The following is a 13,504-nucleotide window of genomic DNA, read 5'->3' as shown; positions in this document are numbered from 1 at the left end:
CCCCCCAACCCCCGCGCCCCAGCCCCGCCCCTTCTCATGGTCCCGCCCCTTCTCGCGCCTGGAGTCCCTTTCCCCGGCTCCGCCCCGCTTTCTGCCGGCCCAGCTCGCCTCTGCACAGGTGCCGAATATGATGCCGAATGCGGAGTGCAGGGTTCAAGGTGCAAGGTATGGGGTCCAGCACGGATCTCTGACTGACAAACCCCTATGCCATTTGGATCACGCGCCCTTCCAAAGTAAGCCCCGCCCCACCCGCTCGAGTCCTGCCCAGAGATTTAGCCACACCTTCTTTAGGCCCCACTGCCCTGCCCATTCGCCGAGGCCACGCCTCCTCTCCCTCTCAAGACCTCCCACTTCCCTTGCTGCTTTCCCTATCCGGCAGCAGCCCACAGGAGCTCTCATCCTCAGTAAGGCCTGGGCTTCCTCACAACTATCCCCCCGCCCCCCAAACCCCAACCATCCCATTGAGAGACTTGGGGCTTGTGGTCGGGGGTGTTTTACTGAGCTGAACTCCGATACAATTCTTTACGATTAACACGACTAGGTATTACCAGGGCCTCATCAGGTGACAAATTCAACAAAGGTAAAGGCCTGAGTGAAGCCTAGCCTCTGTCCGAGGTACATTATCAGCCTTGGCTCCTGAAGTCCTCGACCCCCACCCCCACCCCAAACGGAAAGAAGAGGAGGCCCTCTCAGTTATCCAGGCTCATGAGTAGAGCAGTGCCCCTCTTGATCCAGTGATCAGAGGTCATGGTCCCAGAGCGGAGGTCGATGCCAATGACGAAGGATGCGCGGTCTGAGCTGCCTGCCCGGTTGGGATAGTAATAGCAAGGACAGGAGTACATGCCTGCAGGAAATGAGAGGAGAATGAGGCAGACCCTGGAGCCACTGGGAAAGAAGGGCAGGAGCAGGTGGGGTGGAGTGGAGGCTGGGTTAGGATGCAAACTAGGGAGGGGGCGAACTATCCCACCCTTGGCACTCTTCTTGCGGCTCTCAGTAGGCCGGAAGTGGATGGTGGGCATGAGGCAGACAAGCTGCATGGGCTCTGCCTCCACCAAGCAGGAGTTCTTCCGGTCCCAGCCGGCACCCTCCAGGTATAGACCCCGAACCCAGACACCATCCTGGGGAGACATGGGGACAGGCTGGGGGTAAAACCAAACCCTCAGTTGCCAATGCCCCCACCCCTGTCCTGCCACCTCTCTCCTCCCCTCCCTCTCAACCAGTCTTTTCCCACCTTTGCTCCCAGCCCCTCCTCCTCCACCAGCCTCCCCTCTGCTGAGAACCCTAAACACATGTGGCACCCACCTTGGGTGGATACACTAGGTTACTGTCATCCACAGTGGAAACGATAAACTCCCAAGAGAGGCTGTCCACTGAAATCTGGATATTGAAGGTGAGAATAAGGGAGGATCCTCCCACACACACAGAGGAGAGCAAATACATATCATCAGTATCCATTCCCATCACACTGTCCACGTGGCTCACATTGTTTTGGCGAGCTGAAGACTGCAGCACGGCAGTGAGGAAGCCAGTGGGAAAGGTGAAGCCAGACAGCCAGAAGATCACAGGAGGCCGTGCGCGGCTGGCCCACATCTCAAACTGCTCCACACGTATGGCCAAGTCCCGGGTCCATGAAGCCAATGGCTTCTGTGAGGGGTAGGCCTGGAGCAGGAGGTAGTGTGTGTTTATTCATTCACTTATTCATGCATTCAAATTCTTACTGTGAACACTTCAAGTAGATAGAAGAATATATGGTGTCAGCCCCTGTTCCCCAAACCATAGTTCAGAAAGCTCTCCAAAAGCCAATTTCCAGGAAAGAAGCATAAAATGACAACTATTAACAACAGCACCAGCAATGCTAACCAGTTATCATTAATTAAGCACCTTTTAAGCTGCACAGTAGTACCAGGAATCCTTGAAGCATCCTTGGAGAAACTTAGGAACTTGCCCTGGGTAAGTTTCTATGTTAATAACTTTGCAAAGTCAGTCAGTGAGGGGCAGAGTCAGATTTCAACCTTGAACCTGTCTGACTCCAAAGCCCAGGCTCAGTGCTCTCTGCTATAGGCTTCCCTAGGAACAGAAGGCTGTGGGTCCAGGGGTAAAAGGAGAGTTCATTGTTGGAGAAGGATCAACAGTGAGATAATCTTACCTTTCCCCAGAGCGGAGGGACATGGGCATCAAAAATGCAATTGAAAATCTCTTCCAGGCTGGTAGACATGACGATGAGGCCCTGGATGCCTTTTTCTAGGTCTGTCAGTGAGAAGCTGGATGGGGAAAGTTGGAGGGTTATGGATGGGATGGGCCTGGGAGAGCCATCCTAGGCAGGGCGTGAAGGCCTTTCCTCTTGCCCCCTCCCTACGTTCCACAGAGCCCCACCACCCCCATCTCACAGGATGGTCTCCATCAGCTTGTTGTATCTCTGAATCTCCTGCAAAAGGACCACATTGAGTGGGGAGGGGTCCATAGCCAGTAGTTTTCGGGTCCCCTCATAGTCGATCATTTCTGGGATCTTCTGTTTCACATCGGCAGCCAACTCAAGGACCTGCCGAGGCAGGATCATTGAGTGCAGACCTCTTTTCCTCCTTGCTTTCCCTCCCCCAGGTGACTGTCTGTCTGTCCTTACCTTCTCCTCCCGACTCTGGCCTCCAGCCCTGGTGGGTGTAATCTGGGGTTGCAGGGAAAGCAGAGTCTCAAAGAGAGTGCGTGCCTCTGTGATCTGGGAGGCCACGTCGGCATTGGGGTGCTGGCCAAAAGCCTCTGGGGGGTCCATGCCAGGCAACATGCTGATGTACTCTTTGTACGAGGCCAGGCTCCCATCCTTGGGGATAAAATAGGTCTCCAACACTGACAACCTGGGGAGTCAGTGCAGAATTATCACCTCACTGTGGAGACTTGGGGCTCCCATGCCAGGCCAAGGCCCTATCCATCCAACTCTCTGCTCTTACTTCGCCCCCCAAGTCAATCTCCCATTCACCCACAATCCTGCCACCTGGCACCCCATTCAGTGCCCCCCTCACCGGTAGAAGGGGGTCGAGAGAGCCTGGTCACAGAAATAGTCGTTGATGTAGGTGGTAAGCAGGCGCCGGTCCCAGTCATCCGTGACGTGTCCACCATAGTTGACCCCGGAGATGAGGTACTTGAGTGCATCCCAGGGTGTCTCCTCATACTCGTCCAGGTAGAGGCTCAGCAAGTTCTCTGACACCTGTGCATGGTCCCAGCCCAGGCCCCCAGCCCCACACACAGTTATGGCAGGAATTCTTCCAGGGGCTTCCGGTCAGTGATGATTCCTGCAGGGCAGCCTCGGGGCAGAAAGTGTAAGGAGGGAGGGTGGGGTGAGGGACCCTGGTCATCACAAACCTCAAAGTCAGAGTCATTGAAGCCGTAGATGATGTTCCAGCCAAGTTGCAGGAACTTTTTGCGTTCAAGTAACACAGAGTGGAAGAAGCACAGTGCAAACAGCAGCTTCTTATACTTGGTGGGTTTGGAGCAGCGGGAAAACTGTGGTTCTGTCATCAGTTGGTAAAGACGGGTCATGTTGGCCTTTAGGCCCTGGGGACAAGGAAGTACAGAGATGGGATGACATGCATCTTGCTTGGCCCTAACACTAGCACCATCGTGTTCAGTTGTGGAGGTTGCTCACTGCATAAGGGCACTGGCTGAAGAAATTTTCGAGTGAAGGTTGAAATGCAGCCCTTGAACTGCATGCAAAGACATGCACTCATTCACAGGGCTTGCTGTCTTTCTCTTCACACACGGGCACTGTATGGACTTGTGGTAGCCCTGCCTTGTTGTCTCCACCCCGACTCCTTGATCCCCTCAACCGTGATGTTCTCAGTGGTGGGTAGGCCAACTCAATTTGTGAGTGCCAAAAAATATGAACAAAAACATAAACATGGGAACTTCCTTCATGGTCCATTGGTTGAGAATCTGCCTTGCAATGCAGGGGATGTGGGTGTGATCCCAGTGAGGGAACTATGATCCCACATGCTGCCAAGCAACTAACCCTTGCACCACAATTACTGAATCCACATGCCACAATATAAGATCTTGTGTGACACAACTAAGACTCAACATGGCCGAATTAATAAGAAATGTACACAATTTTGTGCAAAAGGTTAGTATATAGTGACATATCATCAAAGAGGAATGAGCTATATGATTGGATTTATCAGGCTTCATGAGCAGGTTGGGGTTTGGTTAAGTCTTACAAATAGGAAGGATGTAACGAGGCTGAGAGGAGGGCCTTGACTGTCCAGAGATGGGAAGAACTGAAGGAATAAAGGCACGAAGGGGAGATAAAGTGAGAAGAGGATCTAACTGAAATCAAGTCCAAGCGCTCAGATAGGCTCAGAAGCACCGTGAGCAGATGGCGATACAGTAAGAAGGGCAGTTTGCGCCGACTGGACCCGATTCACTAGGAACCCTGGAGCCACTTCTGTCTTGAATAGGACAGTGATACATTGAAACAGTGTTCTAAGGAGATTCATCATGATGGACAGAAGGGAGCAGGCAGAAAACAGAAGAACATTGGATAGACCAGGGACAAAAAGAAAATCTGATCTTTAAAATTATCATTTATCACATCAAGTCATGTAAAGCACCGAGGAATAAATCTAACATAAATGTATATATCTTTAGAAAATTTACAAAATTTTATTAAAAGAAAGAATAAATGGAGAGACCTACTGAACTCATGGATTGAGAAGCTCAATATCCTAAAGACATTGATTTCCCCTAAATTGATCAATAGAACATTTTTGGTGAAACTTGACAAGCTAATTCCAAATTTTATGTTAAAAAATAAAAGATCAGGAATAGCCTAGAGAAGAATAAGGTAGGAGGATCTGCCTTCCCCAGTTATCAAGAATTATTATAGAGCTAGAGAGTAATTAACACAGTGTATATTGACCCCAGGATAAACAACTTGATCAATGAACAGCATAAAGGGCCTAGAAACCCATCTGTATATTTATATGAAGACAGCAACACTTAACAAAATTGGAACACATAATACATTTAGATTAAAATAGTGTATCAATTTATTGAAGTCAGCAACCATGTTGCAGTTATATAAGAGGACACCCTGATTGTTAGGAGTGGGTCCTTTCCACTGAAATACACTACAGTATGTGGCAGTAAAGGGCCAGGATATACAATTTACTCTCAAATGTTTCAGAAGTGTGAGTGGAGAGAGAGAAAAACAGAGATCAAATGATAAGGCAAATGGGACAAAATGTTAACTACAGATGGATATGGGTAACGTATAGGGGGTTCTCTGTACTATTATCCTTACAACTTTTCTGTAAATTTAAAGTTATTTTCAAAAAACTTTTTAAAATATTGGCCTCTTTGTCAGCTTCTAAAAGGAATTCAGTTGTACCAAGCACACCTGAATGTCCTTTCTCAGAAGGTTTGGTGGATTGCAGGAAGGTTCTGCATCACCAGCAGGCAGCCTTTCATGGACAGCTCTCCTGGGCTGACCTCCAAGAGGACTCCCTCCCCTGGTGACCCACCCACTGCAGAGCCATCCTGACTGGTTCCTCTTTCCTCCTGGGATTTGCTCCCATTCATCATTGCCTCCATGCTTACTGCTTATTCAGTTCATTTCAGTTCAGTCTCTCAGTCGTGTCCGACTCTTTGCGACCCCATGAATCACAGCACGCCAGGCCTCCCTGTCCATCACCAACTCCCGGAGTTCACTCAAACTCATGTCCATCAAGTCAGTGATACCATCCAGCCATCTCATTCTCTTTCGTCCCCATTTCCTCCCACCGAATCCCTCCCAGCATCAGACTCTTTTCCAGTGAGTCAACTCATCGCATGAGGTGGCCAAAGTATTGGAGTTTCAGTTTTAGCATCAGTCCTTCCAATGAACACCCAGGATTGATCTCCTTTAAAATGGACTGGTTGGATCTCCTTGCAGTCCAAGGGACTCTCAAGAGTCTTCTCAAGCACCACAGTTCAAAAGCATCAATTCTTCGGCAATCAGCTTTCTTCACAGTCCAACTCTCACATCCATACATGACCACGGGAAAAACCATAGCCTTGACTAGACGGACCTTTGTTGGCAAAGTAATGGCTCTGCTTTTTAATATGCTGATTAAACCAACCTAAACAGCACCTACCTCAGGGCCAACACACCTCTACCCATCACAGAGGGTGGGGTTCAGCCAACAGAGGGCCCTCTGGCTACAAGGTATATGCCTCTCTTAGAAGGCAATAAGAAAGGCTCTTAGCGAATTAAAAAAAAAAGGGTTGTGTCTCTTTGACAACACATATCTGAACTGTTTGACATTTTTTTAACGGGAAGACAGAATACTTCTGCTGACAGAAGAAAATAAAGGTAAATAAAAATCAACTTTAAACATAGATTTTTAAAAATTAGTGGTGCCATTAACAACATGGAACGACAGACTGGTTCCAAATCGGGAAAGGAGTACATCAAGATGTATATCGTCACCCTGCTTATTTAACCTATATGCAGAGTACATCATGTGAAATGCCAGGCTGGATGAAGCACAAGCTGGAATCAAGATTGCTGCAAGAAAGATTAATAACCTCAGATAGGCAGATGACACCACCCTTACAGCAGAAAGCAAAGAAAAAACTAAAGAGCCTCTTGATGAAAGTGAAAGAGGAGAGTGAAAAAGTTGGCTTAAAACTCAACATTCAGAAAACTAAGATCATGATATCTGGTCCCATCACTTCATGGCAAATAGATGGGGAAACAATGGAAACAGTGAGAGACTTTATTTTGGGGGGCTCCAAAATCACTGCAGATGGTGACTGCAGCCATGAAATTAAAAGACGCTTGCTCCTTGGAAGAAAAGCTATGACAAACCTAGACGGTATATTAAAAAGCAGAGACATTACTTTGCCAACAAAGACCCGTCTAGTCAAAGCTATGATTTTTCCGGTAGTCATGTATGGATGTGAGAGTTGGACTATAAAGAAAGCTGAGAACTGAAGAACTGATGCTTTTGAACTGTGGTGTTGGAGAAGACTCTTGAGAGTCCATTGGACTGCAAGGAGAACCAACCAGTCAATCCTAAAGGAAATCAGTCCTGAATATTCATTGGAAGGACTGATGCTGAAGCTGAAACTCCAATATTTTGGCCACCTGATGCGAAGAACCAACTCATTGGAAAAGACTCTGATGCTGGGAAAGATTGAAGGCGGGAGGAAAAGGGGATGACAGAGGATGAGATGGTTGGATGGCATCACCAACGCAATGGACAAAAGTTTGAGTAGGCTCCAGGAGTTGGTGAGTTGGTGATGGACAGGGAAGCCTGGCGTGCTGCAGTCCATGGGGTCACAAAGAGTCAGACACGACTGAGCAACTGAACTGATTAACAAAAATGGGCCCAGGAGATAATCTGCATGCAGGAGCTGAAGACTTGTTTTGAGAGCTAGTAATTTATGATGCTAGAGTGCCAAAAAGAAGTACTTTGTAACCAGATGGAATTCCACCTGGCACTGAGTTCAGTAATGGAGCCAGAGATGGGGATTGGGGTTGAAATCAGGAAGAGGACGTTTTCTTCATCAACTTGTGAAGGGAGGAAATGTAGAATGCGGACAGGACAGGAGAAGAAAGAAACACAGAAGGAATCGATGATGTCGCAGGAAACAGAAGGGGGACCAGGAGTGTGTCAGGGAAGCTGGGGGGACAGTCAACTGTGGCAGCCTCCCCAAGGTGGCCAAAGGATTTAATGATGAAAGACATCCGCATGCCTGTGCATCGGATCGGCCCTCGTTGGTTGAGCACCTACCACGAACGGCTCCCTGCATCAGTCACAGGTGAGCAACACGGCGAGGGAGGAGGAGACATGGTCTCTGCCCTCTTGAGCTGACAGTCTTGAGAAGTCAGGTGTTAACCAGAATCACAGCAATAGGTATAAAGTTCTTGCAGCGGAAGGTCAGAGAGAACAGTGAAGAGGATTCCTGAGAAAGTACTGGTGGGACTGAGACCTGAAGGGGCAAAGAAGGGGGTGGGGAGGAAAACAGGGAGGACAGTGCATGAAAAAGCACCAGGCTGGAGATCACAGTCTGTTGAGGAAGAACAGCGAAACAATTTTAAAAGTTGATGGTGTAGGTAAAGAAAGTGAAAGGGAAAGTTGCGACAGACAAAGCAGGAGAGGTGCTCGCAGGGGCACACAGGCCATGTGAATAGGGTTCTGAACTTGATTAAAAGCAATGAGAAGCTACCAAAATAGTTTGCTGCTGCTAAGTCGCTTCAGTCGTGTCCGACTCTGTGCGACCCCAGAGACGGCAGCCCACCAGGCTCCCTGTCCCTGGGATTCTCCAGGCAAGAACACTGGAGTGGGTTGCCATTTCCTTCTCCAATGTATAAAGTGAAAAGGGAAAGTGAAGTCGCTCAGTTGTGTCTGACTCTTCGCGACCGCATGGACTGCAGCCTATCAGGCTCCTCCATCCATAGGATTTTCCAGGCAAGAGTACTGGAGTGGGGTGCCATTGCCTTCTCCGAAAAATAGTTTAAGCAAAGGTAAATGGGCAGGATGCAGTGACATGATCAGATTTTAAAAGACTGGTACAATTGCATTCCAAGGTGACCTCGTAGTATTGGAGATAAAAATTTCAGTAGAACTGGAGGGAAGGAGAAAGGCCAGGAAGTGACAGTAGGGAGAGAATGTAAGGAAGTGTCCGGAGGAGGAAGAGGCTGACAGGTCCACACACTAGTTATATACTACTCTTCCTTTGCCTCAGTTTCCTACCTGTAAAATGGGGCTGGGAGTACTTACCTGATAGGCGCACGTGTGTGTATGTTAAATGAATTAATAAACGTAAGCATTTAGAACAATGCCTGGCATGTAATAACACTCAAAAAAAGTTAGCTATTACTACTATGTTCTAAGAGTTTGGCACGCAGAGGTGGAATTTTTTAAAGGACAGTAGAATCAAAAGAGCAACCTTGTTGTTAAGGTTAAACCCTCTCTCTGAGGCCGGGAGGAGGACAGGTAGGCCCGCTGGTGTGGGCACTGCTGCTATCTAAAGTTGCCCATACCTTTGGTGGCTCTGTGGTCATCTTGATGCTGGCCTGCAAGATGGAGATGGGGAAGTCTGGGTGGGGGCTGGAGCTGAGCCAGAGCCGGAAGGAAGGGTGTGGATCCTCCACCTGCAGCTGCTCCACCAGTTTATCCAGGTTCGGCATCCAGGACAGCGATAGGTGGCAGTTGGCGAGGAACACCCAGTGTCCTGCAAGGAGGTGCTGATGTGGTGGGAACCACTCCCTATGCCTTGTCTGTGCCCCTACTGTTCTTCTGGTTAAGGGGCTAGTTTGGGGGGAGGGTCCAAGTGCTCAGGTGCCAGCCCCCAAGGCCTTCTGGAGGAGCAGGAGCTGCAGTGATAGCAGGGTGACAGGTGGGAGCTGGTGGACAGTCAGACCAGGTTGTGGTTGGGGGCAGAAGAACCGGGTAGACACTGACCCTGAACCACACCCTCTCGGAGAAGTCGAGCTGCGATGGGGGCCTGGCCCTGGCCCAGAGACAAGGCGTGGAAGCGCTGGGCCATGCCTGTATGCTCAGCCAGCTGGAGCAAGGCACTGGTGGGGTCCACGCCAGGGGACAGGATGAACACCAGTGGGGTCCGTGGGGCCGAGTCCTCCATCACCTGCCAGCAGCACAGGGCGTGACCTTAGGCAGAAGGCCAGGTGAGGTCTCGGGAGAGACTGAGGAAGTGCAGGTGGCAGACTGGGACAAGGAGAAGCAGGTGGGAAGGCAGAAGAGCCACTGACCAACTTCATGTTTAGCACAGGTGGCTCAATGAAGCGGGAGCCAAGGTTGGAGACGATGAAAGAAGTTACACAGAAGGCCACGCGGTCCTGGCGCAGGGAGCGAACAATCAGCATTCGTTGCATTTCATTGCAGGCGTTTTCCCACTCACCTGGGGACAAGATTAAGGTTAGGGTTAGTGAGCCTGGAGGAGCAGGGAATCTGAACAAAGAGGTGCCTGTGGGGACTCTGGGCCAGGGGGCAGATGTGCTGAGGGAACTTAGGACAGACATGGGAGGAATTAGAGGAAAGAGCAGGTGTTCGGCTGACGGAGGGAAGAGAAAGGAGAGGGAGGCCTGGCGTCAGGCACCTGGCAGCATGGCCCTCTCGGGGGTGGCGTTGGTGTACCACAGGTGCCAGTCTCGAGGATATTGCTCAAAGGAGTTCATGAGCCCATGGAAGTTGGTCAGTTTGTCCAGCTCTGTGATGTTATCCCAGTACGCGTCTGCGAGCCAGGTGGTACAAGGGTTATCCATTTGGCCCTCACGATCCAAGACCTGGGGTGAGGGGAAGAGAGAGGAGAAAAGCATTGCCCCAGACTATCCCAAAAGAAGAGTTTGTGCTTTTTTTTTCCTAAGGTGAAAAAGCCAAGATGAGTATTTCATGCATCAAAATGAAGAAATGATTGCAGGAATCTGAGATGGATTGGAATCTACCTTTATTGGGGAAATGGAAGGAAAGCGGGAGCCTGTCTCTGAGCCACCATGTGGGTGAAGGCACAGTCCAAAGTTAGGAAGCGGGCGCCCTCTGGTGGTTTCCTGGCAATACTGCCTTCTACCTGAGTGATGGCAATTGGAGCTGCACCCTTAAGAGAAGCACAACCTGTTCACTGTCACTTATTAATTTAACAAATATTTATTGTTCACCAACTATGCTTTAAGCACTCGAGACACACAACTGAACAAAACAGACAACTACCTCTGCCCTTGAGGAGCTTATTTTCCCACATGGGATGGCAGATAATGAACCAAAAACACAGCAAATAATTATCTAGTAGGTTAAAGATGACAGTGCCATGGAAAAAGAGAATAGGTTGAGGAAGATTAAGGGAGACTGGTAGTGCTTAAGGGTAGCTGGAAATATTAAGACAGTCAAGGAAATCTCACTGAGGTGAGATTTGAATCACGCCTTAAAGGAGGAGAGGGAGGGCACAGTGTACACCTGCAGGAACAATTTTCTAGCAGAAGGAACAGCTGGTGTGAAGGCCCTGGGATGGGACATGCCTGTGACAGTGAGAAGCTTGTGCAGCTGGAGTGGGGAGGCGGCAAAGGGGCTGAGGGTGTCTGGAAGGAAGAGAGTGTAACAGTGACCACGGAATTCAGGATGGGGAAGGAGTGGCCTGAGAGACAGTGAAAGAGTGGCCAGGTCAGGCCAATCAGTGGTCACAGGGAAGGGGCTCAAAGCCCCACCTGTAATGCAGGCAAACCACTCCCCATGGCCCCCAGGGAGATTGTCATACGCCTGCTCCTGCCAGCTTTCCTCCACTCACTTGCTGGATCCTGGGCTTACCCCTCTGGATCTGGGGTCCACTCCCGACCTCATCCAACCCACACTCAGATATACTCTCTACCCAACTCACCACACCACCGCGTAGAAAGAAGTTGTATTCATCCATGTTGAGTTTCCCAGAAGTCTCCAGGATTTTGGCACACATCTGAAAACTGAATAGCAGCTTGTGGCGCTCGAAAAGCGTGCGGCAGGTGTACCTGGGAGGGGACAAGGGTGGGGGTGTGGGAGGCAGGATAACTCAGCATCGAGGCTTCCTGAGTGAAGACCCGACAATCACAGAGCCCTGCCTACAGGGAGGACCTTCATCAACCTCTAATCCAAACCTCCTGTAAACAGCCTAGCCTTCAGGGCTCTAGAAAGAGGATGTGATTCTCCCAGAATTTCCTCAACACTGACTGGACCCCGGCTATGTGCCAGGTACTCTTTCAGGACCTGAAGACACAAAGGTGAACGAATACAGTCTCTGTCCTGCTGTCCTGGAGGAAGTCAGGCAGAGTGGGGAGGACAAGCGAGAGACCATATGAGAGGACACGAGAGGTGTGACAAGACGAATCCTATACAAGAGTGGCAGCACTCCCCCTGCCTGGAGCGGAGCCGGAGGTGCAGGAGAGTTACCGTGATGTGGCAGAGAGGAGAGGGGAGGACGCCAGGGAGAGCTCAGACACAGGCCAAGGAGGCAGTGGTGGTGAGAAAACCATGGTGTGCAGGGCATCAGCGATGCTCAGGGTCCAGTGTAAGGAGGGGGAAGGTGAGGCTGGGGGACAGGTGCCAGCCCAGGTATGGAGGACTTTATGGCTATTGGACACAAAACAACCACCGCAGAATGGAAGCCGGGGCTGGGGTGGCACGGCCAGATTTGTGTGTTTGAAAGGCTCACGTTGCTGACCGCAGGACAGACTGGAGAAGGACAGAGCTGGAGGCGGAAGGACCCGTTGGGAACCCGTGGGGGAATTCAGAAAGAAAGATCACGGAGGCCTCGACTGAAGTGAGTCATGGCAGTGGCGAGACCTGGGTGGGATGGGGGAGCAGTGTGCAGGAAGAATCATGAGCAAAACCTGTGGACTGATCTAAGAGGTGAGGGATAGTGAAGAGCCAGGAATCTCTCCCAGTTCGGGTGCTTGGGAGGTGGCTTTTGATGCTACTCAGGGGTGCAGCTCCTGAAGAAAGGGGAGACAACGAGTTGGATGTGAAACAGGTTGACCTTGAGGGGTCTGTGGGATGTCCAGGCGGGGGTCAAGAACCTCACTACTCAAAGTGGGAGCCACAGACCAGGAGCAGCAGCTTCACTTGGGAGCTTGTTAGAAATGCAGGCTCCCAGGTCCCAGCCCAGACCTACTGAGTCGGAGTCTACACATTAACCTGCGTCGTGGACACATTAACCTTTTGAGAAGTGCTGGCACAGGGGAAGGTCCTCCACATAAGGCTAATGCTCAAGGGAGACACTGGGACTGCGACTGGTCAGCCCATGGGTGATGGTCAGCCAGAGGGTGGACACTGTCCAGGGAGGTGTATGGTGAGAAGAGCAGGGGTCCAGGGGTGGTGGCAGGGGCAGCTCCAAAGCACAAGTAACCAGAGGGGTTGGTGGGCACAGAGCCACTGGGCCTTACGCCGGGCGCGCGCAGAGCGCGGTGAGGCGCCCAGACCTGTATACAGCGTAGGTGTGGTACTCGTTCAGGTAGTCGATGCGGTCCTCCAACTTGTTGCTGCGATGGCTCTTGTCGATGCTGAGGATAAAGAGGCTGATGTAGGCGTCCAGGGAGAACTGGTACATCGGGTCGATGCGGCCCATATCGTTGAGCACGAAGAACAGCACAGAGGCCCGCTGGGCGCACGGGCGGTAAGCCTGTGGAAGGGGCGGAGTCAGGGGCGGAGGGGCGGGGGCTCGGAGAGGGGGCGGGGCCGGAGGTCGCTGTGGTTCACCTCTCGGGCCAGGTCGATGTTGATCTCCGTGGTTTCGCTGGTCTCCAGCTGTTCGGTCACCTCGGTGGCGGTTATCTTGGAGGTCCGCAGGGTGTTCACCAGCTGCACGTCGTCTAGTAGGGAGCCCGTGGCCTCGTTCAGCAGCCTGGAGACAAGCCAAGAGGCACGTGGATAAAGGGGCTTCAGCGGGTGCTGCGCCGGGCCGGGAGCAGGGGAGGGGCGACTCCTCATCAGCCCCCTGGGACTGTAGTCAAGCCTGCGAGCAGACCCGCGGGCTGTGGGCTGGGGGA

General features: G+C 51.1%; 1 protein-coding gene across 3 annotated transcripts in view; it reads right to left on the bottom strand.

Annotated features, from left to right (window-relative positions):
- Positions 1 to 328: 328 nt before the first annotated feature.
- DNAH2 (dynein axonemal heavy chain 2) overlaps positions 329 to 13,504 on the bottom strand; it is a 107,667-nt gene continuing 94,491 nt past the window's right edge. Inside the window, exons 73-88 of one of the 3 annotated variants that reach the window (XM_055406074.2) lie at positions 13,215 to 13,359; positions 12,938 to 13,137; positions 11,365 to 11,491; positions 10,096 to 10,282; positions 9,749 to 9,897; positions 9,441 to 9,624; positions 9,020 to 9,210; positions 3,355 to 3,546; positions 3,015 to 3,199; positions 2,621 to 2,849; positions 2,388 to 2,539; positions 2,147 to 2,261; positions 1,483 to 1,659; positions 1,303 to 1,377; positions 968 to 1,118; positions 329 to 844 (exon numbers count right to left, since the gene is read on the bottom strand). In XM_055406074.2, coding sequence (XP_055262049.1) covers positions 690 to 844; positions 968 to 1,118; positions 1,303 to 1,377; positions 1,483 to 1,659; positions 2,147 to 2,261; positions 2,388 to 2,539; positions 2,621 to 2,849; positions 3,015 to 3,199; positions 3,355 to 3,546; positions 9,020 to 9,210; positions 9,441 to 9,624; positions 9,749 to 9,897; positions 10,096 to 10,282; positions 11,365 to 11,491; positions 12,938 to 13,137; positions 13,215 to 13,359 — 2,614 coding nt within the window. In that variant the 3' untranslated portion in view covers positions 329 to 689. Of the gene's footprint in view, positions 845 to 967; positions 1,119 to 1,302; positions 1,378 to 1,482; positions 1,660 to 2,146; positions 2,262 to 2,387; positions 2,540 to 2,620; positions 2,850 to 3,014; positions 3,200 to 3,354; positions 3,547 to 9,019; positions 9,211 to 9,440; positions 9,625 to 9,748; positions 9,898 to 10,095; positions 10,283 to 11,364; positions 11,492 to 12,937; positions 13,138 to 13,214; positions 13,360 to 13,504 lie in introns of those variants that run through there. The other 2 variants (XR_008683255.1, XM_055406127.1) reach the window with 2 other exon arrangements.

This window comes from Moschus berezovskii, chromosome 20 (genome assembly GCF_049115385.1).
Source record: "Moschus berezovskii isolate FMDL1 chromosome 20, NW_MosBer_1.0, whole genome shotgun sequence".
Taxonomy (NCBI): Eukaryota; Metazoa; Chordata; class Mammalia; order Artiodactyla; family Moschidae; genus Moschus; species Moschus berezovskii.
This window is presented reverse-complemented; position numbering and strand designations above follow the sequence as displayed.